Source organism: Chiloscyllium plagiosum, unplaced genomic scaffold, assembly GCF_037043375.1.
Source record: "Chiloscyllium plagiosum isolate Xiang-an unplaced genomic scaffold, Cpla_swu_hap1 HiC_scaffold_39, whole genome shotgun sequence".
NCBI classification, from domain to species: domain Eukaryota; kingdom Metazoa; phylum Chordata; class Chondrichthyes; order Orectolobiformes; family Hemiscylliidae; genus Chiloscyllium; species Chiloscyllium plagiosum.
Window position 1 is genome coordinate 20,574,620 of NW_028270177.1, and position 27,879 is coordinate 20,602,498.

Below are 27,879 nucleotides of genomic sequence, written 5' to 3' on the forward strand. Positions count from 1 at the left end.
GCAACAGCAGATAACATTTTCCAGATTACTTCCAGTTTTTTTTTTAGTGTTTGTGTGTGTGTGTTAAAGTATTGAACGAATCACCTTGTATTGACTTCCTTTTGCTGTGCCAGGGGAAATCATTTGCGAGCCTCCAAATAATAAATTGGACAAATTCACTGGGACACTATTTTGGAACGAAAAGAAGTATTCCCTAGATAATGAAAAGATGCTGCTTCGAGGCTGTGTGCTGCGGAACACGGAGTGGTGCTTTGGCCTGGTAATCTTTGCAGGTAAATCACTGATCAGTGCAGACTGGATCATTAAGGAATATTCTGATAGCCCAATTTTCTTTTTTTTAAATAAAAAGGACCTTTAATGTCCTCTACATCCTTGGAATGTCCCAAAGTACTTTATGGGCAGTTAAGTGTTTTTGAAGTCTTGCCATTTTTGTGTAAGACAGAAAATGCAGCAAGCTTCCACAAATGATGCGATAGTAACCAGATGATCTGAATCACAGAATCCCTACAGTGTGAATTTGACCCATTGAGTCCACACTAACCCTCCGAAAAACCCACCCAGACCCACCCCCGCTATCCTATCCATGTCACCCTGCATTTTCCTATGGCTAACCCACCTAGCCTGCACATCCCTCGGCGGCACGGTGGCACAGTGGTTAGCACTGCTGCCTCACAGCACCGGAGATCCGGGTTCAATTCCCGCCTCAGGCGACTGACTGTGTGGAGTTTGCATGTTCTCCCCGTGTCTGCGTGGGTTTCCTCCGGGTGCTCCGGTTTCCTCCCACAATCCAAAGATGTGCAGGTCAGGTGAATTGGCCATGCTAAATTGCCCATAGTGTTAGGTAAGGGGTAAATGTAGGGGTATGGGTGGGTTGCCCTTCGGTGGGTCAGTGTGGACTTGTTTCCACAATGTAATGTAATCTAATCTAATCTAATCTAATTATGGGGCAATTTAGCATGGCCAACTCACCTAAACTACACATCTTTGGACTGTGGGAGGAAACCAGAGCACGCGGAGGAAACCCACAGAGACACTGGGAGAATGTGCAAACTGCTGTGGTGATGTTGTTTAAGTGATAAATATTGGCAAATCCTACACTTCTTTGAATAGAACCCAGGGAATCTTTTATGCCTACTTAAGTCATTTAAGGTCTTGGTTTAAATTCACATCCATTGGAGTGATTGTATATGTTTAAAGCTGGTGTGGGACTTGAACCCATAGACAACAGTGACATCTGTTGAGCCAAGCTGATATCTAATACCTAATGATTTGATTCAGTATTATATATAACACACCTTCACCTTTACGTTTTAGGGCCTGATACCAAGCTAATGCAGAACAGTGGCCGAACCAAATTCAAACGAACGAGTATAGACCGACTGATGAATACTTTGGTACTATGGGTAAGTGAATGTGTTTACCTGGTCATCTAGGATTACAGACTATATTGCAGACTGGAAATAGGATTTTTTAAAGTTTAATTTTTCATGCGATGTGGGCATCGCTGGTAAGACCAGCATTTGGTATCCATTTCTAATTGTCCTTGAACTGGATGGCTTCAGTTCAGAGAGCAGTCAAACAAATGAATGTGGCTGTGCGGTCTCATGTAGGACAGACCAGGGAAGACCCTGAAGGACATTAGCGAACCTGTTTTAATGAATGCTGGTTTCATGTTTGTCATTACTGAGACCAGTTTTGTGATGTATGAATTGAATTTTAAATTCCACCAAAAGTTCTCGTGGAATATGAATTCATAACATCTAAAGAATCAGCCGGTTTGTTGCATTATTAGTCCATTGACATTACCACTACACGTTGTATGGATTATTTATAGTCACGTGGAGTGTGTATGATTTCCATTTATGAGTTTGGATCTGTAATAAGGTAATACTTTTTTACAGGCATTACAGCTACCTTCTCCTAGTCGTTACGAGAAATGCTGAGGAACTCTATCAGTCATCACTGTAATTGAAATTGAGTCCACAAACACTTACAGTATATTGAGCTGTTGAAGTAAATGACATGGATTTGTTAAAGAGATGGGGATGGTTGGATAGGGAGGAGGAAAGAAAGGAATGGAGTAACTGCTGATCGGGTTAGAGGAAGAGAGGTGGGTGGACGCTCCTGTGGAGGATAGAACAAGTGGGCCAAATGGCCTGCTTTCTGTGTCAATCTCAACATAATTCAAAGAAACAAAGAACTGCAGATGCTGGACCAAAAACAGAAATTGCTGGAGAAACTCAGCAGGTCTGGCAACATCTGTGGACAGACAGCAGAATCAACATTTCAAGTCTAGTGACCTTTCTTCAGAACTGATTTTAGCTAGGAAAAGGCAGTATTTATACTGAAGACAGGGTAGTGGGGGTGGGTGTAGGTGCTAAAGTAGATCACAATAGGCGGAGATGTAATCCAGAGACACACAAGACCAGTTGGCAGACAAAGGGTTGGATAATGGTCAGATATAATTCAATGTAAATCAACTTTTGTAATGGTAAATAAAGCAATAGTTTTATATAATGATGAAACAGCCCTGCCTTATTGTTTGAGTATATTTCACTTTTCTGATGTATCCTTCTCTCCTGTTAACAACTTGGTCAGAGGTGGTGTGATAGTCCCACATATAGACAGCATTCAGCACAGCTAATGGTAGGGGAGTCAACACTGTTGCAAGACTGAGTTTCCCGCGTTTAAAGTTTAAAGTTACTGCTATGCAAATTCTGGGGAATACAACACAATAAATGAAGTGTCATCTCTTTTCTGAGTTAACTGTGATTCTCTCTTCAGATCTTTGGCTTTCTTGTGTGTATGGGAATCATTCTGGGAATTGGAAATTCCATCTGGGAAAGTGAAGTTGGATACCATTTTCATATCTACCTGCCCTGGAACAAGTGGATGAACAATGCGATTTTTTCGGGATTTCTAAGTTTCTGGTCATACATAATTATCCTGAACACAGTTGTGCCGATCTCACTATATGTCAGGTGAGCCATTGTTCACAGTGGGGGTGATAAATAGAGACTTTCTCTCATGCCTTTGCTTTCAAAGTTCAATTTTATTATTTAATGTTAAGTCCAGGGAATATCCATGCATTTATCAGTCTGGCAAATCCACGTTAGATTAGATGAGATTCACTACAGTGTGGAAACAGGCCCTTCGGCCCAACAAGTCCACACCGCCCCTCCGAACAGCAACCCACCCTGATCCATTCCCCTACATTCACGCCTGACTAATGCATCTAACACTACGGACAATGTAGCATGGCCAATTCTCCTAACCTGCACATTTTTGGACTGTGGGAGGAAACCGGAACACCCGGAGGAAACCCACGCAGACACGGGGAGAATGTGCAAACTCCACACAGACAGCCGCCTGAGGCGGGAATTGAACCTGGATCTCTGGCACTGTGAGGCAGCAGTGCTAGCCACTGAGCCACCGTGTGCTCATCAGTTTGAAAATGCGCTGATTAGAAGTATTGATCCAGGGATTCCTAGGTCCTAGGAGGGTTGTGTCTGATGGATTAGACTCTCAGCACAAGGTCCAATTACTGGATTGTGAGAGAAGGTCCCTCTATAATTTGATAAATCCTCAGCGTACAAGACACCGTCAGGAAGCGATGGGATTTTGCTTTTAAAGTGTGTGAAGTTTCTGTCTGGACCTGTGAGGGATTCACCCCAAAATCTTTTTAAGATTAGCACATGTGCAAATTTCCTCCAACAAACAGCTGGAATACCTTTAAGAATAGTAGTTAAATATAACAGAGTGTGACACTGGGCGAGATTTTCTGATTTTTCTTCAAAGTATGGTGGCAGGCACCATACCCCTTACACCAGCACCAACACCTATCGATGTGGTCACCCAGTAGGCAGTATAGCACTTCACTTCCTGGGAGAGTAATGTCCCACTCCACCTGAAGCTGCTGGCCAATCAGGGGGCAGCACTGCTCTGAATAGTAGTGCCATGTCAGAGGCTGAAGTTACTAGTTGCATAGCAACACTAATGTTCTGGAGCAACAGGAAAAGTAAGTGACTTTCCAGGGGTTGGCTTGTGGAGAGGGGGGTCAGAGGCAAGGCCAAGAGGGTGGCTTTCAACAGCCTCTCCATGGTTTCCATTAGTGCCCCAAATTATACCCAGATTAAGGCCCTTGGTTGTCTGAAGAGACCCTTGATTGATCATTATTTGACTACTAAAGCATGTCAATTGCTGATAGGTCAGGACAGTTGATGATGAGACTTCCTGACCAGAAATGAAATTTGGAAATGGCAGAGAAGCAGCAGGTATCTTCCTGATGCCAATCTGACTGAATATCACTGATTCTTAGAAGGGAAAGATTCTGCAAAGTGTAATGTAATGGACAAGAAATGCATGTGCATATTAATTACATGCCAATATGTGAATAGCCCTTTTAAGATGCATAAAGAGAATGAAAGAATGACTTGCATTTACATAGCACAGATTATGAACACCAGACATCTAAAAGTTCTCTACAGTGGAATATCTTTGAAATGCAGCCACTGTTATCACACAGGAAACATGGTAACCAATTTACCCACAGCTAACTCTCACCAACAACATGGTGATAATGACCAGATAATCTCTCTCTCTCTGAGAACATTTCAGGGATAAATATTGGCTAAGGCACAGGAAAATCACCTGATGTCCTTGGAAAAAAAGAGCATGTTTATTTCATTTGGTTACCTCTTTGATATTGCTTCCTCAAAGGAAACTGAGAAGAACATATCCATCACACCTACTATCTTAACGTGCTGGCGTAGGGAACCTTGTTTATAATCTGTGACTTTTGATTTTCTTTTGTAGTTGACTTTGAAGATTTCTCTTACTGTTATTTTCATAGTTAAAAATCACACAACACCAGGTTATAATCCAACAGGTTTAATTGGAAGCACACTAGCTTTCGGAGCGACGCTCCTTCATCAGGTGGTAGTGGAGGGCTCGATCGTAACACAGAATTTATAGCAAAAATTTGCAGTGTGATGTAACTGAAATTATACATTGAAAAATTTCAGTTACATTACACTGCAAATTTTTGCTATAAATTCTGTGTTACGATCGAGCCCTCCACAATCACCTGATGAAGGAGCGTCGCTCCGAAAGCTAGTGTGCTTCTAATTAAACCTGTTGGACTATAACCTGGTGTTGTGAGATTTTTAACTTTGTACACCCCAGTCCAACACCGGCATCTCCAAATCATGTTATTTTCATGGTGATTTTAAGTAGGAAGACTTTCTTCCTTGCATTGTCCAGTTTTGATGTTGAGTTTGGTTTTTGACTGTTGCATGTTGCAATATTTGTTATTTTAGTTTTTGTAATTCCAATTTCTTTTTCATTTTGTGTCTATTGAAGTGTTGAGGTCATTCGACTTGGGCATAGTTACTTCATCAACTGGGATCGAAGGATGTATTATGCTAAGAAAAACACATCTGCTGAGGCACGAACCACAACACTCAATGAAGAGCTGGGGCAAATAGAGTACATATTTTCTGACAAAACAGGAACTCTTACGCAGAACATAATGATTTTCAACAAATGCTCAATTAATGGAAAAGCTTATGGTAAGTTTCAATTTTTTTTAAAATAACTTGCACTTTGCATCTATAATGGCAATTGTCGTGATGTGTTCCTTGTTAAGAGATTCTACGTCCTCCCTCCAACCCAGCCATAAAATTCAATAGTGATATTCATGCTTCCTTTTTAAATTATTGACATATTAAGTGGAAGTTCTCGAATGAAGGTGAAAAAATCAATTGCTGGGGTTCATAGCAGGTCAGGCAGCATCTATGGCGAGAGAGAGAGAGAGAGAGAAAGCTAACGTTTTGAGTCTAGATGACTCTTCATCAGAACTGATGTGAAGTGTGGAGGGGGCAGCATTTATACTATTGCTGGGGGAGAAAAGATGTTGACAGTTCAGATTAAGTGATTGGAATGTGAGAATGTAAGTCAAGATGTTTTCTTTGCTGCACCTTCCTAGTTCTGTCACTGCTCACAAAGGATGCTCCCCAAAGTGACCACAGAGGGCAATAGTGGGCCACACAAATGAAGTTAAAAATCACACAACACCAGGTTCTAGTCTAACAGGTTTAATTGGAAGCACTAGCTTTCGCAGCGACTCTCCTTCATCAGGTGGTTGTGGAGTACACAATTGTAAGACACAGAATTTATAGCAAAATTTACAGTGTGATGTAACTGAAATTATACATTGAAAAATACCTTGATTATTTGTTAAGTCTCTCATCTGTTTGAATGACCATGTTAGTTTCACTTCTTTCATATGTAAATCGCAAAATGTTTTTAAAAATTTACACACTCAGGTTAACTTTAACAATTGGTGTCAGCCCAGGTAATGTGTTGAAGGTGTTAGCCCCCTGTGTGCTGCTGTCTGTCCCATAATGTTTAGACTGATTCAAATCAAAAAATGAATTAACAGAACCTTACATAGATTCATGCAGTTTTTGAGCAATGTACAATGCTACTCTGCAAGTACAAATTCACCCCACAAAAGTATATGTGTAATGGTGCATGTGGGTTTTTGTGTGTGTATGTGTGTGTTGGGGTAGATGATTTTTAACTTTGTACATCCCAGGTCAACACCGGCATCTCCAAATCACACAAATGAAAATCTTCAAACTGATTCAAAGACTTGATAATTCTCATTGAATGCTTGAAGCACATAGTGCTTCCTTGTAGGTAACCCATTCAGAGTTACCTCCATTGTTAAAGATAAATTATATTAATATATCATGATATACAATGCTATTTGCTTTTTAGTTTAATGTTTTAATTCTGTTTACATTGCATACCAATATGCAAACATAAACATATATTGTATAAAAATATATTATGAGGAGAATTGGTTCAATCATCATGTCAATGAGTCTCACGCGAATTTCCAACTGGGAAGGGTACAGCCAGGTTCTGCCTTTACTCAGCATTCATGATGCCACACTCTCAGCCTGGATTACTAATTCAGATTCAGATAGTGCCTGAAGGTCACCAATACCAATTCTGATCAGCACAGATTGAGATTGAATCTTGATCCTTTCTAGCCTTTATAGTCCAGCGACAGATACTCTCCCTCCAAATCTTCTGGGGAGCCATGCTATTTGTAAGATTTGACAGCTCGATAAACCATGGTAGAAATTATTTTGCATATGAATTGGTGACATGTTAGTGGTTCAGGTCATTTAGTTATTTGGGCATACACATTTTTAAATAGTCTTTAGTAGCGTATCTGTGCTAATAGAAATAGTCAGATTTGGGAACAAATATGGTTTTGACTGCCACAATTAAAATGTTGCCCCTACAGCTATGTATCTACAATAGAACAGTCTTAATCCCAAGCGTATCTTGATTAAGAACAAGCCATATAGTCAGCATGAACCATTAGCTAATGTCCTTAAATCTGACTGAAATATTAAAATGCCCTCCAAACTCTCAATTTTTTTTATTCACAATTAAGTAAAATGTAGAGTTATTTTTTAAAAATTGATGCAGTCTGGAAAATGTACGAATTGGCTATTTTTCCCTTCGAGGGAACTCATGATTTTTATTTTGGAATTCTCCTATCGCAAAGCAAATTGTTTACCATCCTCAAGACATGAGTAAGACAAAAAGCCTGGTATCAATCCTGAGTGACAGCTGGTTGTGATAGTGGGCTGATACGGGAGAGGTTTCCCAACAGCGAGATTGCAATAGGATCTCTCCTGGAGCAGTTCCAGATTATGACTCCGTTTAGAAACCCATTCCAATCCCAACTCCCCCCACCTTCAAACTCATCTCCTGCCATGCTGCTCATTTCCTGTGGGCCACTTCTGTCTCAGCAGTGCCAGCATATGCCTGTTAAATGTACATTCATTGCCCGCCAAAGAATTTCAATCGGCCCACTCACAACCAGGTTGCCCAGTGCGGTCCGTGCTCTTGGTAAATTGAAGCGGGGGCAGGGGTGGATGGGCAGGAAACCCATATACTTTAGGTCTCTCCCCCTCTGCCAAACACCAAGCAGAGGAGTGTAAAATCAAAAAAAAACCCAGAAATTCCTGGAAGAGCTCAGCAGATCTGGTAACATCTGTGGACAGAAATCAGAGTTAACGTTTCGGGTTGAGTGACCCTTCCTCATTGTTAAATCCAACCATGTGTGTATGCATAAGGATGATGTTGTCAATGTGAGGCTAACAATCTGACCTGTTTCTCTACATTCCACCTTTACAGACCGTTAGAATGTTAGTCTTCTCACTTAACTCCCAGATTTCACATATTACTGTCTAAAGAAATATATTGTTTTTTTCCCCCTCTAAATGATGACTGGTAATTCTTAATGATTTTCTACATTTCTTCTTTAGGAGATGCTTATGATGAACTGGGACATAAAATTGAAATATCTGAGGTAGGGGCACTATAATGAAGATGTTTGAACTTAAGTGATCACTAGACTTTTACAGATGTGTGTAAACATGAGATACAACGGTGACATTGTGTTGAAAAACAATTTTCACATAGCCACTTTTGTTCAAGCTGTGATCTGAGTTGAAACCTTCTTTCATATCCAAATCTATCCACACCAGACCTCAACCCAATGGTCTCTGCTTAAGTCTAACATCAGCTTTATAATCCCAAAATTTCATCCCTGTATTAACTGAGATATTTTTGTCAGCTTTAGGCTCACTCTGATCTAACACACCACACTAACCCTGAGGACCTGAATTTATCTAGTTAATTATGTTAGAATAAATGATACCTTCGTTAGTATAGATTTATATTCCCTACATATGATTATACAGACCTGAATTAATGGATGCTTCAAGCTTATTTATCCTGTCCACATTTCGACCACACCAGGTCACAAATCCCAAGATTTTAATTTGTGCTAATTGATCCTTGTATCTCTCTTTATGGCCAGGATATGTTTGTATAACCTCAGTGTTCATTAGCTTGTGTGTTATGGATGCCACTTCAAAATCAAATCTGTTACTTTCTTAAATCAAACTCCAAACTTTCCTTTATTTTAGGCTGCGCTGTTCTGTCCTCTCCCTTTCCTTTCACTAAATGGTACCACCATTCCTTTCTCCCCATTTGAATACTTGACCTCTATTGATAGTCATCATCATAGCAAAGGATGAAGCTTATAAATTTATTTTTCCTTAACTACTTGTTAAATTGCATATTGAAATTATTGACTCATAAGCAACAAGTTCCTGCTCTCTGAAGAGTTCATCCTCACATCCCACTATATCTCTTGCTTAAAACTAGACATCTGTGTCCATTTATTGTCTCATCAACTATTGGGAGCAGCGTTTTGAGTTTGTCTGCTTTATCAAGCTTGCCATAACCAAATTTTTCCTTGTTCTCTTGCATCAAAGGAGATTAATGCCGCTACTTCAATCTAACCCTTGTATCTACATTTGTTCATCATGATAAATCACATCTGTCCTAAACTGTAGTGATCAAGACTGCATGTACCACTTCAGAGCTTCATAAAGATTCAGCATTACTTTTGTCAAGATCTGAAAGATTTGCACACCTGACCTCTGAGTCCCTTTGTCCCTGCATACTCATTGACATTGAGGCATCTATTTTGCCAAAAATGCATCACCTCACACTTCTCCATATTGAATTCCATTTGTCACCAGTCTACCCATTCAATTAGGATATCTATGTCCTGTTGCAATTGATGTATACCATCCTCACTGTTGCCACACTTGTAAGTTTGTTACCATCCACAGGCTCTGAAATGTTTTTTTTTGTTGTAATATACAAGCCATGAATATATATCTAAAACAGCAGTAGCCCTAGGACTTAGCCTTGGATACCACCGCTGTCTATCACTTTCCTATCCTGTCTGTGCTTCTTTCTGATGAAGCAAAAATTCTTTAATCTGATAGGTGAAGGAGAAAGACTGTTGTCCTATTCCCCCAGGCCCTAGAACCTGTAGAGGAGACTGGAATACAATTCCAAACTCAGCAAGTTCCAGCTTCTTTAAAATGTGCTGACCGTTACATCAGGGAGGAGAAAGTGAGGACTGCAGATGCTGGAGACCAGAGTCAAGAGTGTGGTGCTGGGAAATCCGAGGAGCAGAAGAATCGACGTTCTGGGCATAATCCCTTCATCAGGACCACTATATCAATGTGCATTTTATTGGGACAGGAAATAAATACTCTTTCTTAGTGATAGGTGTTGTATGAGGGAAACTCCTGGGATGAAAAGATTCTTGGACTGAATGGGTTACATCCTGGGATAATAAAGAAGCAGCTACAGAGATGATAGGTGGGTTGGTTGTGATCTTCCAAGAATTTTCTAAAATCTGGCAAATACCAGGGGATTGGAAAACTGTGAATGTAACACCCTTATTCAAAAAGGGAAGGACACATGTAATATAGACCAGTCAGCAAACGTCCATCATTGGGAAAATATTAGAGTCTGTTATAAAGGATGTTTTAGCAAAATGTATGGCAATGCATCATATAACGAAACAGAGTTAGCATGGCTTTATAAAGGGGAAATTGTGGCTGTCAAATTTATTAGAGTTTCATGAGGTGACAAGCAAGATAAAGGGGAACCATTAGATATAACATGGTTGAGTTTCCAAATGGCATTTGTTAGGGTACCGCGTGTTAGGCTACTTACTAAGAGCCCATGGAATGGAGGGCAAGCACTTGGCAGATGGAATATAATGTGGGGAAAATGAGAGGTTATGCACTTTCACAGAAAGACTGAAGGAGCTGAATGTTATTCAAATAGATAAAGACTGCAGAAAGCTACAGAGAGATTTGGGGTCGCTGTGCATAAATCATGAAAAGCTAGTGTACAACTTCAGCAGGTAGTAGGGAAGCCAAATGGAATGTCGCCTTTGTTTCAAAGGGAAAGGAAAATAAACACAGGGAGGTATCACTTAAACTATACAAGCCAGTAATTAGATCACACTGAGAACATTGTGAACAGATTTCATCCCCCTGCCTACGAAAAGAGAGACTGGCGTTGGAGGCATTCCAGAGGAGGTTCCTGTTGTGAGACTGTTTTATGAGGAGAACTTGTGTAGATTGTATAGGCCTGTGCACATGGAGTTTAGAAGACTTTATTGAAACATATAAGATCCAGGGCTTTAAGGAGTAGATACAGAGAGCTTGTTTCCCCTTGTTCAAGAATATAGGATTGGTGCATGTAATCACAGGGTAAGGGATTGTCCATTTAAGACTGAGAGACAATTTCTTCTCTTAGAGGCAGTGAAGCTGTGAAATTCTTTACCGTAGAGAGCTGTCGAGACTGGGTCATTCAGAATGTAAAGGCCGAGCTAGACAGTTTTTAATCAGCGAGGGAATCATGGGTTATCAGGATAAGGCAGGAAAGTGAGTTAAGGATTATCAGATCATTGAATGGCATAGCAAACTCAATAGGCCGAATGGCCTGCTCTTGTGCCTATGTTTTAAGGTCTCACAACCTTGGCGTCACAGTTGATCTTGAGGTGGGCTTCTGCACTTTTACATGTATCATCACTTAGATTGCCTATTTCCACCTCTTCAGTGTCACCGAACTTTTCCAATCCCTTAGTTTATTCTGCTGAAATCTTCATCCATTCCTTTGTTACCTCAAGACTTGCTAGTCTCGACATAGTCAGCAGGTAAAGTCATCGTAGTCCTAGGCTGCTCTCTCATTATTGAGAGATAGGTAAAAACAATGACTGCAGATGCTGGAAACCAGAGTCTAGCTTTTCCAGCACCACTCTAATCCAAACCCCCATTATAGAGAGATATCTGGTGTTGGTTTAACCTGAGGGTCACCACAGCTCAGGTGGGAAGAGAGATTGGGAAGGAGAGTCCTTCATGGTAACCCTAGCTGGGACAGGAATTAAACCCATGCAGTTGGTGTCACTCTACAACACAGACAACCAAGCCAACCAACTCCCAAATACTACCCTCCATAAGCTTGAGAAAACTCTGCTGCTAATGTCTTAACTTGAAGCAAGCCCCATTCCCCTAATCAGCCCTGTGTTGGCGGAGCTGCATTAGCTCCCAGTCAAACAACACTTTGGTCATAAAATTAGCATTCTTGTTTTAAATCCCTCCAAGGTGTTGCCATGCCCAGTCTCTGGCATTTACTGCAGCTCTGCCACTCTCTGAGATACCCCTGCTTCATAAATTCTAATCTCACATGTTCCCATGCAAAATTGCACTGCTTTTGGTCACATTTTCAGTTAAATCCCCCCCCCCAGGTCTGAAGTTCTGGAAGTGTCCGCCCCACACCTTTCTACCTCTTAGAAGACAATTCTTAAAACCTGCCTTTTTGACAAATTGGTCATCCGACTCAATATTTCCAACTGCAGCTCGGTGTTACGTTTTGTTTGCTAATGTTCCTGTGAAGTGCCTTGGGACATTTCATTAACGATCCTATATAACTAAGTTTAGTATCACAGGGAACACTGCTTTCTACATTGTTAAAGTTCCTATATCAAACAGCGAAGATCTGCTGCTTGTGACAGAACCCCTGAGTGAAGTCTACATGTTGACAACCTTGTCTGATGCAAAGAAAAGCTTAAAGAATGACACATTGATCCATGCCTTACACAATATACACCAGAAGGGCCTGAGATGTGGTCACTTGTTCTGGCAACAACTGTAGACATTTTCAGTGAAAGTCAACATTAATAAAATGCGCAGATATTAATAAAGTGCAAACTGTTTATTTCCAAATTGGGAAAAGTGTGTGAATTGGACGATTTAGTCATTATTATAATTCTTTTTAATGTGTACTTTAGCAGCTTATGTAACAGCAGTGCATGAATAATGTTTGTAATTAAAACATATTAAATACCCAGTTCTCAAGGTCAAAGATTGAGCACACAGCTCCATCAGATAAAAGCCTCAAGGAGCTGTAATACTTTCACTTGTATCTTGTGTAATCTAAATTAATAACTAGCAGCAAATGTAGTTCATATCTAATTCCGTGATCGGCCAAGTGATCAGACTGCATGTAACCTCATCAGAATGTAATCTAAAAGTTATTTATCTTAATTCATTGTGTTCATTTTCCTCGTTAAATTGTTTCTTTTGTTGCAAATGTCACTGTGGGAAGAATTGCGATGAGTTATGCAATCACAGTATTAATTCTTTGCAATAAAACACAAAAAAGTTTAGTTGAGCTTCAATTGGCAAAAACAATGCAATTAAAATATGTACAATTCCAATATTAAAGTTTAATTATTTTTCTCCAGTGATAAATAATGTTCAGGCTTTTTTCACATTGTAACTGATATGGAAGTGTATCTGCTATAATGGTTTCATTGAAAAATGAGCCAAACCGAGAAAAGAAGATAAGAAATTGCATTTGGATAGAGCCTTTCACATCCTTAAAATTTTCCACCTGCATAAATTATTTTTGAAGCACAGTCTTTTGTTGAGGCAAACACAGCAAACCAGTTGTACATAACCAGTTACCTTAAAAATAATGAGATAAATGATCAGTAATCTGGTGTTGCTGTTCAGAAGTTGAATATTAGGTAGGCTACAGGGACAAATCAAATTGAGTAGATTCCAAATTCACTCCTTGGGGCTATTTTCCCTAGAGCGTCAGAGGCTGGGGAGTGACCTTGTAGAGGTTTATAAAATCATGAGTGACATGGATAGAGTAAATAGTAAATATGGGGAGTCCAAAACTAGAGGGTATAGGTTTGAGGTGAGAGGAGAAGGATTTAAAAGGGGCTTAAGGGGCAACGTCTTCACATATGGAATGAGCTGCCATAGGAAGTGGTGGAGGCTGGTACATTTGAAACATTTAAAAGGCATCTGGTTGGGTATACGGATAGGAAGGGTTTAGAGGGGCATGGTGGCAAATAGTGGAAAATGGGACTAGATTAATTTAGGATAACTTCTTGGCATGATCTGTTTCCATGCAGTACATCTCTATGACTCTGAGTTAGCTGAATCATTCAGATTTCATAGAAGGAGATTTATTTGGAGAAACACATAAGTGCTAAATAGCAAATTTAGCACTTAACAAATGTGCAAATTGCAAAAGATATTTAATACTCAAAAAGGTTAGTCTGCTGTGTTTCACTCAATGATATGTGACTTGCTTTGGCTATGTTTTTTGATGCCATTCACTATTGTTGCACCTAGTTTGCTTTAAACGTTTATTTTGTGATTCGGATTGTATGTTTGTCATTTAAGAAGTTGAGCATGTGTGGCCTTTCTTTTTCAAAATTTCTAATTGTAGTGTTGTGAGATAACATGCAATGTGTTCCATGCTGCCATTTCTGATTTGCAGGGGATACTTAAATTTAGTTTGATAGGCTAAAGGCCCTTTTTACTGTGTTGTTCCATATAAAATGGACCTCATTGAATGTATTCAATGTAAAGTTCCCAACATAGCATTGTGTACCTCCTCACTCTAATGGTTCAGTTTGAGATTGGACCTGAAATAGATTGAGAAACCCCAGTTTAGCATTTGGATGCAAAGAGGAAGAGTTAAGACCGCAATCTGACTTCAATACAAACCCCTGACCAGCATATCACAGCTACAAATAAGGTTTTAGGAAAGTGTAAAGTAGATATGTGTAGTTTGCTGTCATATTTACAGTCTAATTTGTTTTCTCTTCAATTTATAGAAAACGCTCCCTGTGGATTTTTCATTCAATGCGTTAGCAGATCCGAAGTTTAAGTTTTATGATGCGAGTCTGGTGGAAGCAACAAAACTGGGGGATTCATCTGTGCACGAGTTTTTTAGGTTGCTTTCACTCTGCCATACAGTGATGTCGGAGGAGAAAAATGAAGGTAATATTAAAAATTTCAAGCTGGAAACCAAAATCAGCTTTCCTTGGAGTGTGAAAATTTCATTCGGATAGCACTTGCTTAGTGACCAGCCAAAAGAGGTCATAGCCTGAGCATTTTGGAAGACATTTTGAGAATTTGGGACATCTATCTCTCTCTCTCTCTCTCTCTCTCTCTCTCTCTCTCTCTCTATCTATCTATCTCTCTCTCTCTCTCTCTCTCTCTCTCTCTCTCTCTCTCTCTCTCTCTCTCTCTCTCTTCCACTCTCAGGGTGAGTCCATAGGTAGCTGTACAGTCTCTACCACACTTGGTGCAAAAGGTGGTCATGGGAAAGGTTGGGTGGCATTGGTTTGACAACATGCTCCTTGTGCTGTTTTCGCCTGGCTTCTGCTTTTTCCCAATGGCAAGTCTCAAGGTGCTTTATACCTTCAGTACAAAACACCATTATCAACAATTTTAGACCTCAACTATCCGTTCATTCAACAACATTCAGTCTGGTCATCTTGCATCATAAATGCCATCCAATAGTTCAATACCTTTCATTTTAAACTCCCATTTTGTATTATTGACTTGCTCAATGGTTGGGTTGTTCTCATTGATCCTGTTATCAATAGCTTTGAATTATCAGGTATAAACTATGTTTTACGTTACATTGGGTTTTGTTTTAAATGAAATTCCAGCTGTTTGATGTTTGTCTGCAGGAGAGCTTGTTTACCAAGCCCAGTCACCTGATGAAGGAGCCTTGGTCACAGCTGCAAGAAACTTTGGTTTTGTTTTTCGATCCCGCACCCCAGAGACCATCACAGTGAATGAGATGAGCCAGCCTGTTGTATACCAATTGCTGGCCATTTTGGATTTCAACAATGTGCGAAAGAGGATGTCAGTGATTGGTGGGTTAAGCACATAAAATAATTATCACCCCTTTTACATTCACTGTTTTCCTGGGAAGATTATTATCCATTTATACAGTGGAATTCATCAGAATGATGTACCTCTTTATTTTTATAGCATTGATATTACCTCTGACTTAATTATCTTGTGTTTTAGTTCGGAATCCTGAAGGACAAATAAGACTTTACTCAAAGGGAGCTGATACAATTTTGTTTGAAAGACTTCATCCATCTAATGAAGACCTGATGTGTGTTACCTCAGACCATCTCAGTGTAAGTGCCTCTTCTATTCTTTATATGTCTTTAACAGTTATTGGGTTAGGTTGATAAATAACATGATGATTAAATTGGGCCTTGCATGATGTTGTCACAATAGATTGAATGTAATATTGGTGCTCTTAGATTCTGCATTCGTTTATTTTCTACTGTTCATTCAAAATAATTTGGAACTTCCCTTGTGATGTATAGAATTTAGGAACATTTATTCAGTTTGGTAGCACTTGAGAGTGGTCATGATTTTGGCAATGCTGGTGCACCAGAGTGAGGCTGGAAAACCAAACTAGTCCTTGGGCCTCTTCATAATAAGTTAGCACAGCTCCCTGGTTAGGGTGGAATTAATTTTGGCTGGTGCTGAAGTCCGGCAGGGCAAGGAGGAGGCAATTGGGCTGTAGAGAAGGCTGGTAGTAAACCATAGTTGTCTTGTGGAGCCTGGAGTATTTCTCTGGCGCCTATTCAATGCAGCCCAATTTGTAGCCTTTATTATGAGGGTCATTCTGTGACCATCTTAATAATGGTCAGTGGTGAGGGAGCGCAAGTCCGAGGATTATAGGCCCGCACTCATCCTTCTGAACTCTAACTGTCTAAACAAATTCAGGAAACTAGGTGTCAAATGGATGGAGGAGCCTCATCTCAAGATTAAACTGAGGCCGTGTATGCTCTTAGGCATCTGTCAGTATCACCTACAGAAAGTAAAAGACCCGATCAGTTTAGCCATGGCCAGAGCACCCATGTCAGTTTGGCAAAGGTCTCTGCTTCAAGAAATCAACTACCATTGTTTCCTGTTGGTGCCTGTAAAATAGTTGCAACTGTGTTGAATTTAGACATGTGGTTGTCGACGACATATGTATTATCACAACTGTTTCCCGTCAGTGATTGCTGTTGAGAAGATAATGCCTTCTTAAACTGCTACAGTCCATGTGGTGAAAATATGCCCACAGTGTTGTCAGAGAGGGGACCTCCAGGATTTGTGCCAGAAATGATAAAGGAACGATTATATCTTTCCAGTTTAGGATGTTGCTTGACTCGGAGGTTAAACTTGGTAGTTTTCTCATTTACCTGCTGCTTTGTTCTTCCAAATAATGGAGATCGTGGATATGGAAGGTGCTGTGATAGAAGTCTCAGCAAGTTGTAGATAGTGCACAATGCAGCCATAGTGTGCTGGGATTGGAGGTAGTCATTATTGAAAGTGGTGGAAGGGTGCCAAATAATTAAGTTGCTTCGTCCTGTATGATGTTGAGTTATTAAAATTTCATTGGAGCTGCACTTATCCAGGACAATGGAGAGTACTGCATCATACTCCTGACTTGTGCTTTGTAAATGGGGGTACAATTATAACTACAAGCTTCAAGCATTTTGGCAAAGCTAGAGTCAGTGGGAATCATGGAGAAAGAAAAATCTTCATTGGTTGGTGTCATATCTTGCGCAAAGGAACATAACTGTGGTTGTTGGAGTCAATTATCTCAGCTCCAGGACATCTCTATGGGAGTTCCTCAGAGTAATCATTTGGCCCAACTACCTTCAGCTGTTTCATCAATGACCTTCCGTCCATTATAAGATCAGAAAAAAAAGGGTGGACTTTCCTTCTATTTTGATTTAGTCCCTACCCTCCCCTTCACTGTTTTGATCACACAGCACTGCCCTTTGATGTGAAGGGCAGTGTTTATCACTGGTCACCCAGGTGTTTTCCTTTCTTCCTGGTGGTGGAATTTGAATAAAGATTCGTGCACTTTGTGTCTTTCACTGTGTCTCACACCTGCGCGCACACACCATGGGTGCTGGGGATAAAATAAGCACTACCGCACTTAGGTGGTAGTGTGGGGGAAAAAAGAAAAAAAAGAGAAAAACAGGAGTGTCACTGCCCTTTGATGTGAAGGGCAGTGTTTGTCACTGGCCACCTGGGTGTTTGCTGAATGAAAAAAAAAGATCCGAATGGGACATGTTTACTGATGATTGCATTGATTTGATGAACATTCAGCACTATTTGCATCTCCTCAGATACTGAAGCAGTTTGTGTTGCAATGCAGCAAGACCTGAACAATATCCAGTGTGGGGCTGACAGTGGCAACTAACATTCACCCCACACAAGTGCAAGGGAGTGTCTAAGTCCAACAAAAGAGAATTTAACAGTCTCCTTAATCGCTGGTGTTATAATCACTGAATCCACCACTGTCAACAACATGGGGGTTACCATTGACCACAAACCGAACTGGACTAGCCACAGAAATGCAGTAATTACAAGGGTAGGTAGGTTAGGAATCCTTAGGCAAATAACTCGCCACCTAATTCCCCAAAGCCTGTCCATCATTTGCAAGGCACAAGTCTGGAGTGTGATGGAATACTATCCATTTGCCTGGAATTGATGTAGCTCTTACAACCCTCGCAAAACTTCCCACTATCCAGAACAAAACAACTACTTGATTGGAACCCCACCCACCACCTTAAATATTCATACCCTTCACCACTGGAGCAAAATGGCAGAAGGTGTACCATCTATACGATGAACTGCCGAAACACAATCAGATTTATCAACAGCATCTTCCAAACACACGACCTCCAGCACCTAGAAGAACATGGGCAGCAGACTCATGGGAACACCACAAGACTGTTGCAGAGGGCTACCAAGGCTGGATCATTAATATTCAAGGTTGATTTAAGCAGGTTTTCAGTCAGTAAGGGAATCAGGGGGAATCTGGAAAAGGCAGGAAAATGGACTTGGGGATTATCAGATCCACCATGATCTCTTTGAATAGCGGAAAAGACCCGATAGGCTGGCTTACCTCTGCGCCTACATCGTATGATCTTATGACATCACCAGCAAGTTCCTCTTAAAGCGCTCTGGATGACGTACTCTGTGACGAGAAATATGGGAGAATTGTGTGACAAGTCAAGTGAGGCCTAGCTGGACATGAGCAACAAGTCACAAGTTTCCAATGAACTTGCAGGTGCTGGGCTGAGATTCCCGCTAGACAATGGCAAGGTGCCTATTAAGGAGGGTAATTGCTTGTGCTTGGGGTCATTAACTGTGCATCTCACAGAATTAGTGCAACATCGTATCAGCCACCATTAGGAAGCTAGTCACTGAGAATCTTCAATAAGAAAATTTGAGCAGGTTAACTGCTTGCTTCTGTGGGTGGCCACATTTAACACCCGGCAACAATATCTCAGGACACACTTCATAAAGTCATACAGCATGGAAATAGTCCTTTCGGTCTAACAAGTTTCCCAAGCTAAACTAGTCCTGTTTGCCTGCATTTGGTCCATATCCCTCTAAACCTTTTCTATTCATGTATCGATCCAAATGTCATTTAAATGTTGTCACTGTACCTTCATCTACCATTCCTCTTAGAGTTCATTCCATGTACAAACCACACTCTGTGTAAAAACGTTGTCCCTCACGTCCTTTTTCCACTGCCATCTGAACCCTGCCAGTTCTCTCGGGACCTCGTGGCACCTCTTCAATCCATTCAAAGGAAGCTTCTGAACTTACTTTGGGAGATCCCAGCAACTAATATTGAAATAGTGTAGCAAGAACAATCTGCACCCAGGGACAGGTATCCAGGCTTCATCTCAGGGCTGCTCACTTGGTCTCTTACTGCTCACTCTACTTGAACCTCCCTGGATGCTCACAGCCTTGAACTTTACCCTCCAAACCAGGCTCACAGTTTACTATACCTTGCCCCGCTGTTTAGCCCAGACACAAAGCTAGGAAGCTTGTCGTGATTGTTGGCCATCCTCAGTCAAGTCAAAGGAGATGGCCTTCAGGGTCCTGGAACCAAGGGCAGTCACTGCTATCAGTCCAGAGGCTTGGGGCAATCATTCACTTCGTAAGGGATGAGGAGCTGAATGTCAGGCAGCCATCTTGACTCCTTCTGCTCAACTTTGGGCTGCCTTCCTCTGGAATGAGTAAAGGGAAGGATTGAGTGGGATGAAAGTTGGTGGCATGGTAGTTGGAATAAATGTATTTAGATATCCTGAGCAGATAGTAGGCTGTGCAGGGTTGGGATTTGGAGTGAATGAGAGCGAGTGAAGGCAAATGAATTAGGATGTTTCTCTACAACAGCTTGCCGTAAGGTAGCACCTTTTGCACAATAAATCAACCAAATGTACTTCCCAGAAATGTTACAAAAGTATGACATCCACAACTACAAGGAGATTTTACATTAGATGATCAAAAGCTAGATCCAAGAGGTAAGGTTAAGAAGGATCTTTAAGGAGGGAAACAAAGTACACAGACAACGGCATATAAGAGGGTCATGCGTGTGCCTAGTTACCATGGTTACAGAGAGCTCAATCACCAATAATGCAGCAAATATCACTGGGAATGCTGGAGTGGCCAGAATTGCAGGTGCACCAATATCTTTTCTTGATGATTCATTCACAGGATGTGGGTGGCACTCATTAAACCAGCATTTACTGCCCATCCCTCAGAGGGGAGCTGAGAGTCAACCACATTGGGCAATTATGTCCTTGCTGGAGATTGCAGATAGTGAGGACAAAGACCACAATCAGGTTTAAAAACAAAGACGGGAATTTTTAAATAGAAATGTTGCTTGACCAAGAGCCGATGAAGGTCAGTGAGACCAGAGGTACTGGGGAGACTGGATTTGCTGGAAGTTAATACACAGGCAGTAAAGCTTTGGGTGACCTCCGATTATTTTAAATTTATCTTTTCATGTGTTGTGGAGGTTGCTGGCGTGGTCAATATTTATTGTCCATTCCTAAGTGCCTTTGAACTGAATGGTTTAGATTAAATTCCTGACAGTATTGAAATAGGCCCTTCGGCCCAACAAGTCCACACAGACGCTCTGAAGAGTAACCCACCCAGACCCTTTCCCATACCCACATTTACCCCTGACTACTGTCCCTAACATTGGGAAATTGAGCATGGCTAATTCATCTGACCTGCATATCTCTGGATTATGGGAGCAAACTGGAGGACCCGAAGGAAACCCACGCAGACACTGGATGAATGTGCAAACTCCACACAGAAGGTCGCCTGAGGCGGGAATCGAACTCGGGTCCCTGGTGCTGTGAGGCTGCAGTGCTAACCACTGAGCCACCGTGCTGCCCACCAAGGGTAGTTTGTTAGGTCATTTCAGAGAGCATTTGAAGCATCAACCACTGGGTTAGAGTCACATGTAGGCCAAACCAGGTAAGGATGGCAGATTTCCTTCACTGAATGACATTAATAAATCGGATTTGCAACCATCAAATGTCAATACCAGCCATCAATACACAACCATCAAAGACGCTTACCATTCCACCTCCCACCCACATTTTGGTAAATAACACCATAAGGCTGTGCTCCTTCTCCCAGTTTACAAGCAGAACCTAGGGTGTGAGGAAGTCATACAGAAAGTTGCACAGTGCTGGGCTCAGGTAATAGATGAGCTGCTATGTGAGTTTGAAGTTGGTGGATTGGTCCATGTTCAAGAACTCAGTGGCCACCCTAAACGAATATGCCACCACCGTCAGACTTCATTAATAAGCATGTAGAGCACAGTGTGCCAAAGAAATTAATCTGAGTGTTCCCCAACTGGAAACCACAGATGAACTGAGGAATTTACTCCCTGACCTATACAAGAACTCTAGCTGTGATCTTTGTGTGGCAATAGAGATGCCAGAGATAATATCAGGTTAAATTAGAGTCCCAGACTAACTACAGATCACACGTCAACAGTGGCAAGACTAGCGTGATGTAATGGGCCACAAAGTAAAGTCGAGAAGAATCATTGGCAACAATGCACCCCCCCCCCCCCCCCCCCCCCCCCCCATGAGTTCAGTGCATTCTATGCTCATTTTGAACAGAAGGTCTGAAGAAGGGCTTATGCCCGAAACGTCGATTCTCCTGTTCCCTGGATTCTGCCTGACCTGCTGCGCTTTTCCAGCAACACATTTTCAGCTCTGATCTCCAGCATCTGCAGACCTCACTTTCTCCTCTAGTGAAATGATGTCTCTTGCCCCGACCGTCTCGGGTGCACATGTATCCAGAGTCACCATCGCAGATGTGAGATCAGCCTTCTTGGAACTGAACCCACGGAAAGCGACTGGCCCGGATGGAATCCCTGGCCGTGCACTCGGATCCTGTACAGACCAGGAGTATTCACAAACATCTTGAACCTCTCCTTACTACGATGTGAGATTCCCACCTGCTTCAAGAAGACCACTATCATCCTGCTGCCAAAGAAAAACCAGAAACATGCCTGACTGACTAATGCCTAGTGGCTCTGACATGCATAACTATGAAGTGCTTTGAGATGTTAGTAATGGCACATATCAACTCCAGCCTCCCAGATTCAACTCAACTGAGTACTTGACATACTCAAATGTTGCCAATATTTGACCATTTTTAGTGGATATTTGTTATGTTATAGATCATTAACAAAATTTGCCTGACCAAAACATACTTTTTCCCAGCATCTTTTTCAGCACCAACCTTTGCTGGTCACATTGATTCACTTCCTGCCAATCCATAGCTAGCAATGTAGGCAGATAATGACAGGCGGTAGGTGTATAAATGGTGTGTTAGCTTCAATGCCGAAGAGACAAGTCAATAACTGTCAGGAAAGATTGACTGTGCTTTACCTAGTCACGTCTGCACTGCAAGCATCACATCTCCTCAGTTACAAGCCACTTCCTTGGTAATTACATCTAAACTGTACCCTGGCAGATAAATAGTGGGAACTACTTGAAAACTGGTAGCTAAATTTAACACTTTTTGTCGCTACTGGTAACTTTAATATTCTGAAACCCCAGAGCCTTATTGGATAATGGCTGATTTTGATTTGGAGCTATGAACCTGCACTCCAAGGTCTCTTTGTTCAGCAACACTCCCGAGGACCTTACCATTAAGTATATAAGTCCTGCTAAGACTTGCTTTCGCAAAATACAGCCCTTCACATTTATCTAAATTAAATTCCAACTGCCACTGCTCAGCCCATTGTCCCATTTGATGAAGATCCCGTTGTAATCTGAGGTAACCTTCTTCACTGTCCACTACACCTCCAATTTTGGTGTCATTGGAGATGTAGTGGACAGCGAAGAAGGTTACCTCGGATTACAATGCAATCTTGATCAGATGGGTCAATGGGCTGAGGAGTGGCAGTTGGAGTTAATTTAGATAAATGCGAAGGGCTGTATTTTGCGAAAGCAAATCTTAGCAGGACTTTAGATTAGATTACTTACAGTGTGGAAACAGGCCCTTCGGCCCAACAAATCCACACCGAACCTCCGAAGAGCAACCAACCCAGACCCATTCCCCTACACTTACTCCTTCACCTAACACTATGGGCAATTTAGCATGGCCAATTCACCTGACCTGCACATTTTTGGATTGTGGGAGGAAACCGGAGCACCCGGAAGAAACCCACGCAGACACGGGGAGAATGTGCAAACTCCACACAGACAGTTGCCTGAGGCGGGAATTGAACCTGGGTCTCAGGCGCTGTGAGGCAGCAGTGCCGCCCATAACTTATACACTTAATGGTAAGGTCCTAGGGAGTGTTGCTGAACAGAGAGACCTTGCAGTGCAGGTTCATAGTTCCTTGAAAGTAGATTCACAGGTAGATAGAATAGTGAAGAAGGCGTTTGGTCTGCTTTCCTTTATTGGTCAGTGTATTGAGTGCAGGAGCTGGGAGGTCATGTTGCGGCTGTACAGGACATTGGTCAGACCACTTTTGGATTACTGCGTGCAATTCTGGTGTTATTCCTATTGGAAGGATGTTAGTGAAACTTGAAAGGGTTCAGAAAAGATTTACAAGGTTGTTGCCAGGGTTGGAGGATTTGAGCGACAGGGAGAGGTTGAACAGGCTGAGGCTGATTTCCCTGGAGCGTCGGAAGCTGAGGGGTGATCTCATAGAGGTTTATAAAATCATGAGGGGCATGGATAGGGTAAATAGGTAAAGTCTTTTCCCTGGGATTGGGGAGTCCAGAACTAGATGGCATAGGTTTAGGGTGAGAGGGGAAAGATATAAAAGAAGACCTAAGGGGCAACTTTTTCACGCGGAGGGTGGTGCATGTGTGGAATGGGCTGCAGAGGAAGTGGTAGAGGCTGGTGAAATTGCAACATTTAAAAGACATCTGGATGGGTAAGTGAATAGGAAGGGTTTGGAGGGATGTGGGCCAGGTGCTGGCAGGTGGGACTAGATTGGGTTGGGATATCTGGTTGGACCGAAGGGTCTGTTTCCATGCTGTACATCTCTATGACTCTATGATTAGCTGTGGAGCTCATTACCTCCTCTTCATTCCTTCGTCCAAAGCCTCAGAGGCCAGTGGATGTGATGGTATAATCCTATTCCGTGTATGGTATTGGCAAAATCACATGTGGAATGGGAATACGAGTGCCATTTATGTCTATCACAGACATTCAATGTCTCGGGCAACAATTAGGCAAGAGATGCTACAGCTCTATGTGGAGGTTGTTACAACTGAGGGACTTGCTTGAGCCATTTTAGAGGGCAGTTAAGAGTCACCCACATTGCTGTAGGTCTGGAGTCACGTATAGGCCAGATCAGCAGTTTCCTTCCATAAAGGGCATTGTGAATCAGATGAGTTTTTCCAACAATCGATACGGTCATCATTACATGCTTAATTCTAGATTTTCACTTAATTCAAATTTCACTTCAAGATGGCAGCAGTGTAGCGTTCTTGAGTTTAGGGCTCATTCGCTCTGTCCACTTTTTTGTTTCCTTTCTCCTCTTTTTTTTTTTCTCTTTTACTCACCTTTTAGAATTAGGGTCCCTACTGTGAAAAAAACAGGCCCTTCGGCCCAGAAAGTCCATACCAACCCTCTGAAAAGTATCCCACCCACACCCATTCGCCTACATTTACCCCTGACTCATGCACCTAACTTACACATCCCTGAACACTATGGGCAATTTAGCATGGCCAATTTACCTAACCTGCACATCTTTGGACTGTGGGAGGAAACCAGAGCATTTGGAGGAAACCCACGCAGACGCAGGGAGCATATGCAAACTCAACACAGATAGTTGCCCGAGGTTGGAACTGACCCCGGATCCCCAGTGCTGTGAGGCAGCAGTGCTGACCACTGAGCCACCGTGCTGCCACCATTACTTTACTCACTTCCTGTGAAAAGTTTGGATGGCAGCGGCAGCAGTGAGTTATGCCATCATGGTCCCATGGTAGCAAAGAGCAAACTCAGCACAAGCCACAGTGAGGCCTGAACCACCATGAGCCCAGTAGGCCCAGCATTTAAAAATGGCACCTGATGATCGGCGATTTTGTCATCGGTTGACTCCAGCGATGGCGAATTGGTGGTGGAAGGGAATCATGGTAATATTGAGGTGGGTTCTGGTGAGACACTCCGATGTTGGTGGGTCTGGCGCAGGGAGTGGCAGAGATGAATTAGCGCAGTAGTGAAAGATGGTGCCTGAGAATCGGCTTCTTGAACTTTAGTTGGGTCGAGCAGCTCAGAACTCAAACGTAGAAAGGCTTCTGTTTAAACTACATTATTTCACTTTTCTCTTTTTATAAACTATCAAATGGCGCTGTATTGTGACGGCAAATGAAAACTTTTCACTGTATTTCTCACTGTCCAATACATGTGACAATAAAATCATTCAATTCATGAACTTTGCTGTTTGAATTCGTGTATCGCTGGACATCGGAGTGCATCTGGGAAAATGAACAAACAGTGAAATTCACAACTAATCTTGGAGGAACTGTTGGGCGAAGTTCACAGCACAGAATCAGATAAGTTAATTGTTGTTTTAAGTCTGTCCTAGAGAAAGGCTGCAGTAGTGAGTACAGTGGATTCTTGATTATATGTTTTTACAGATAAGTCTCTTGATTAAACTTAAAATATAAGCCATAGCTATTAATTTAACCTGGGGCAGTGTTTGTAGAGGAATAAGACGGTGTTATTTTCTGGGTCTGTAGATTGTAAAGGAGCAAAACTGGCCTTTGCAGTGAGATGTACTACTTGTCAGCTGTGGGAGTTTAAAGAGAGTTTAAGGGTTACTGCGGATTATATCTACCATAAATGCTGTTGGATGTGAATCTTATCAGATCGAGTGGATCAGTTGGAGAGACAGATAGAAGCGATGAGGAATTTGCAACAGCAACAGTATGTGATGGATGGCAGTTGTAGGAAGGGGGGAAAGTCTCAGATACAGTCACATAGATGGGTTGACTCCAGGAAGGGTAAGAGAGGTAGGCACCTAGGGCAGGAGTCTTTTGTGGATGTACCCATTTCAAACAGGTATGCTGCTTTGGAAAATGTAGGGGGTGATGGATTCTCAGGGGAACGTAGCACAAACAGCCAAGTTTCTGGTATTGAGACTGGCTCTAATGCAATGAGGGGTACGTCGGCTTCCAAGAGATCAATTGTGTTAGGGGATTCTGTAGTCAGAGGTACAGACAGACGTTTCTGTGGCCAGCAGAGAAAAAGCAGAATGGTGTGTTGTTTCCCTGGTGCCAGGATCAAGGATGTCTCAGAGAGGATGCAGAATGTTCTCATAGGGGAGAGGGGCCAGCAAGAGGTCATTGTCCACATTGGAACCAACGATATAGGAAGGGAAAAGGTTGAGACTGTGAAGGGAGATTACAGAGAGTTAGGCAGAAATTTAAAAAGGAGGTCCTCAAGGGTAGTAATATCTGGATTACGCCCAGTGCTACGGGCTAGTGAGGGCAGGAATAGGAGGATAGAGCAGATGAATGCATGGCTGAGGAGCTGGTGTATGGGAGAAGGATTCACATTTTTGGATCATTGGAATCTCTTTTGGGGTAGACGTGACCTGTACAAGAAGGACTGATTGCACCTAAATTGGAAGGGGACTAATATACTGGCAGGGAAATTTGCTAGAACTGCTTGGGAGGATTTAAACTAGTAAGGGTGGGGGGGGGTGGGGGTGGGACCCAGGGAGTTAGTGAGGAAAGAGATCGATCTGAGACGGGTACAGCTGAGAACAGAAGTGAGTCAAACAGTCAGGGCAGGCAGGGACAAGGTAGCACTACAAAATTAAACTGCATTTATTTCAATGCAAGGGGCCTAACAGGGAAGGCAGATGCACTCGGGGCATGGTTAGGAACATGGGACTGGGATATCATAGCAATTACGGAAACATGGCTCAGGGATGGGCAGGACTGGCAGCTTAATGTTCCAGAATACAAATGCTACAGGAAGGATAGAAAGGGAGGCAAGAGAGGAGGAGGAGTGGCATTTTTGATAAGGGATAGCATTACAGCTGTGCTGAGGGAGGATATTCCCGGAAATACATCCAGGAAAGTTATTTGGGTGGAACTGAGAAATAAGAAAGGGATGATCACCTTACTGGGATTGTATTATAGATCCCCCAATAGTCAGAGGGAAATTGAGAAACAAACTTGCAAGGAGATCTCCGCTATCTGTAAGAATAATAGGGTAGTTATGGTAGGTGATTTTAACTTTCCAAACATCGACTGGGACTGCCATAGTGTTAAAGGTTTAGATGGAGAGAAATTTCTTAAGTGCGTACAAGACAATTTTCTGATTCAGTATGTGGATGTACCTACTAGAGAAGGTGCAAAACTTGACCTACTCTTGGGAAATAAGGCAGGGCAGGTGACTGAGGTGTCAGTGGGAGAGCACTTTGGGGCCAGCGACCATAAATCTATTCGTTTTAAAATCGTGATGGAAAAGGATAGACCAGATCTAAAAGTTGAAGTTCTAAATTGGAGAAAGGCCAATTTTGACAGTATTAGGCAAGAACTTTCGAAAGCTGATTGGAGGCAGATGTTCGCAGATAAAGGGACGGCTGGAAAATGGGAAGCCTTCAGAAATGAGATAACAAGATTCCAGAGAAAGTATATTCCTGTCAGGGTGAAAGGGAAGGCTGGTAGGTATAAAGGATGCTGGATGACTAAAGATATTGAGGGTTTGGTTAAGAAAAAGAAGGAAGCATATGTCAGGTATAGACAGGATAGATCAAGTGAATCCT

At 42.0% G+C, this 27,879-nt stretch overlaps 1 protein-coding gene across 1 annotated transcript in view; it reads left to right on the plus strand.

Annotated features, from left to right (window-relative positions):
• The window catches only part of atp8b4 (ATPase phospholipid transporting 8B4), a 254,191-nt gene that overhangs the window by 167,658 nt on the left and 58,654 nt on the right, over positions 1–27,879 (plus strand). Inside the window, exons 11-18 of the mRNA XM_043677403.2 lie at positions 114–272; positions 1,315–1,403; positions 2,785–2,981; positions 5,362–5,570; positions 8,355–8,398; positions 14,609–14,774; positions 15,473–15,661; positions 15,819–15,934. Coding sequence (XP_043533338.1) covers positions 114–272; positions 1,315–1,403; positions 2,785–2,981; positions 5,362–5,570; positions 8,355–8,398; positions 14,609–14,774; positions 15,473–15,661; positions 15,819–15,934 — 1,169 coding nt within the window. The remainder of the gene's footprint in view (positions 1–113; positions 273–1,314; positions 1,404–2,784; positions 2,982–5,361; positions 5,571–8,354; positions 8,399–14,608; positions 14,775–15,472; positions 15,662–15,818; positions 15,935–27,879) is intronic.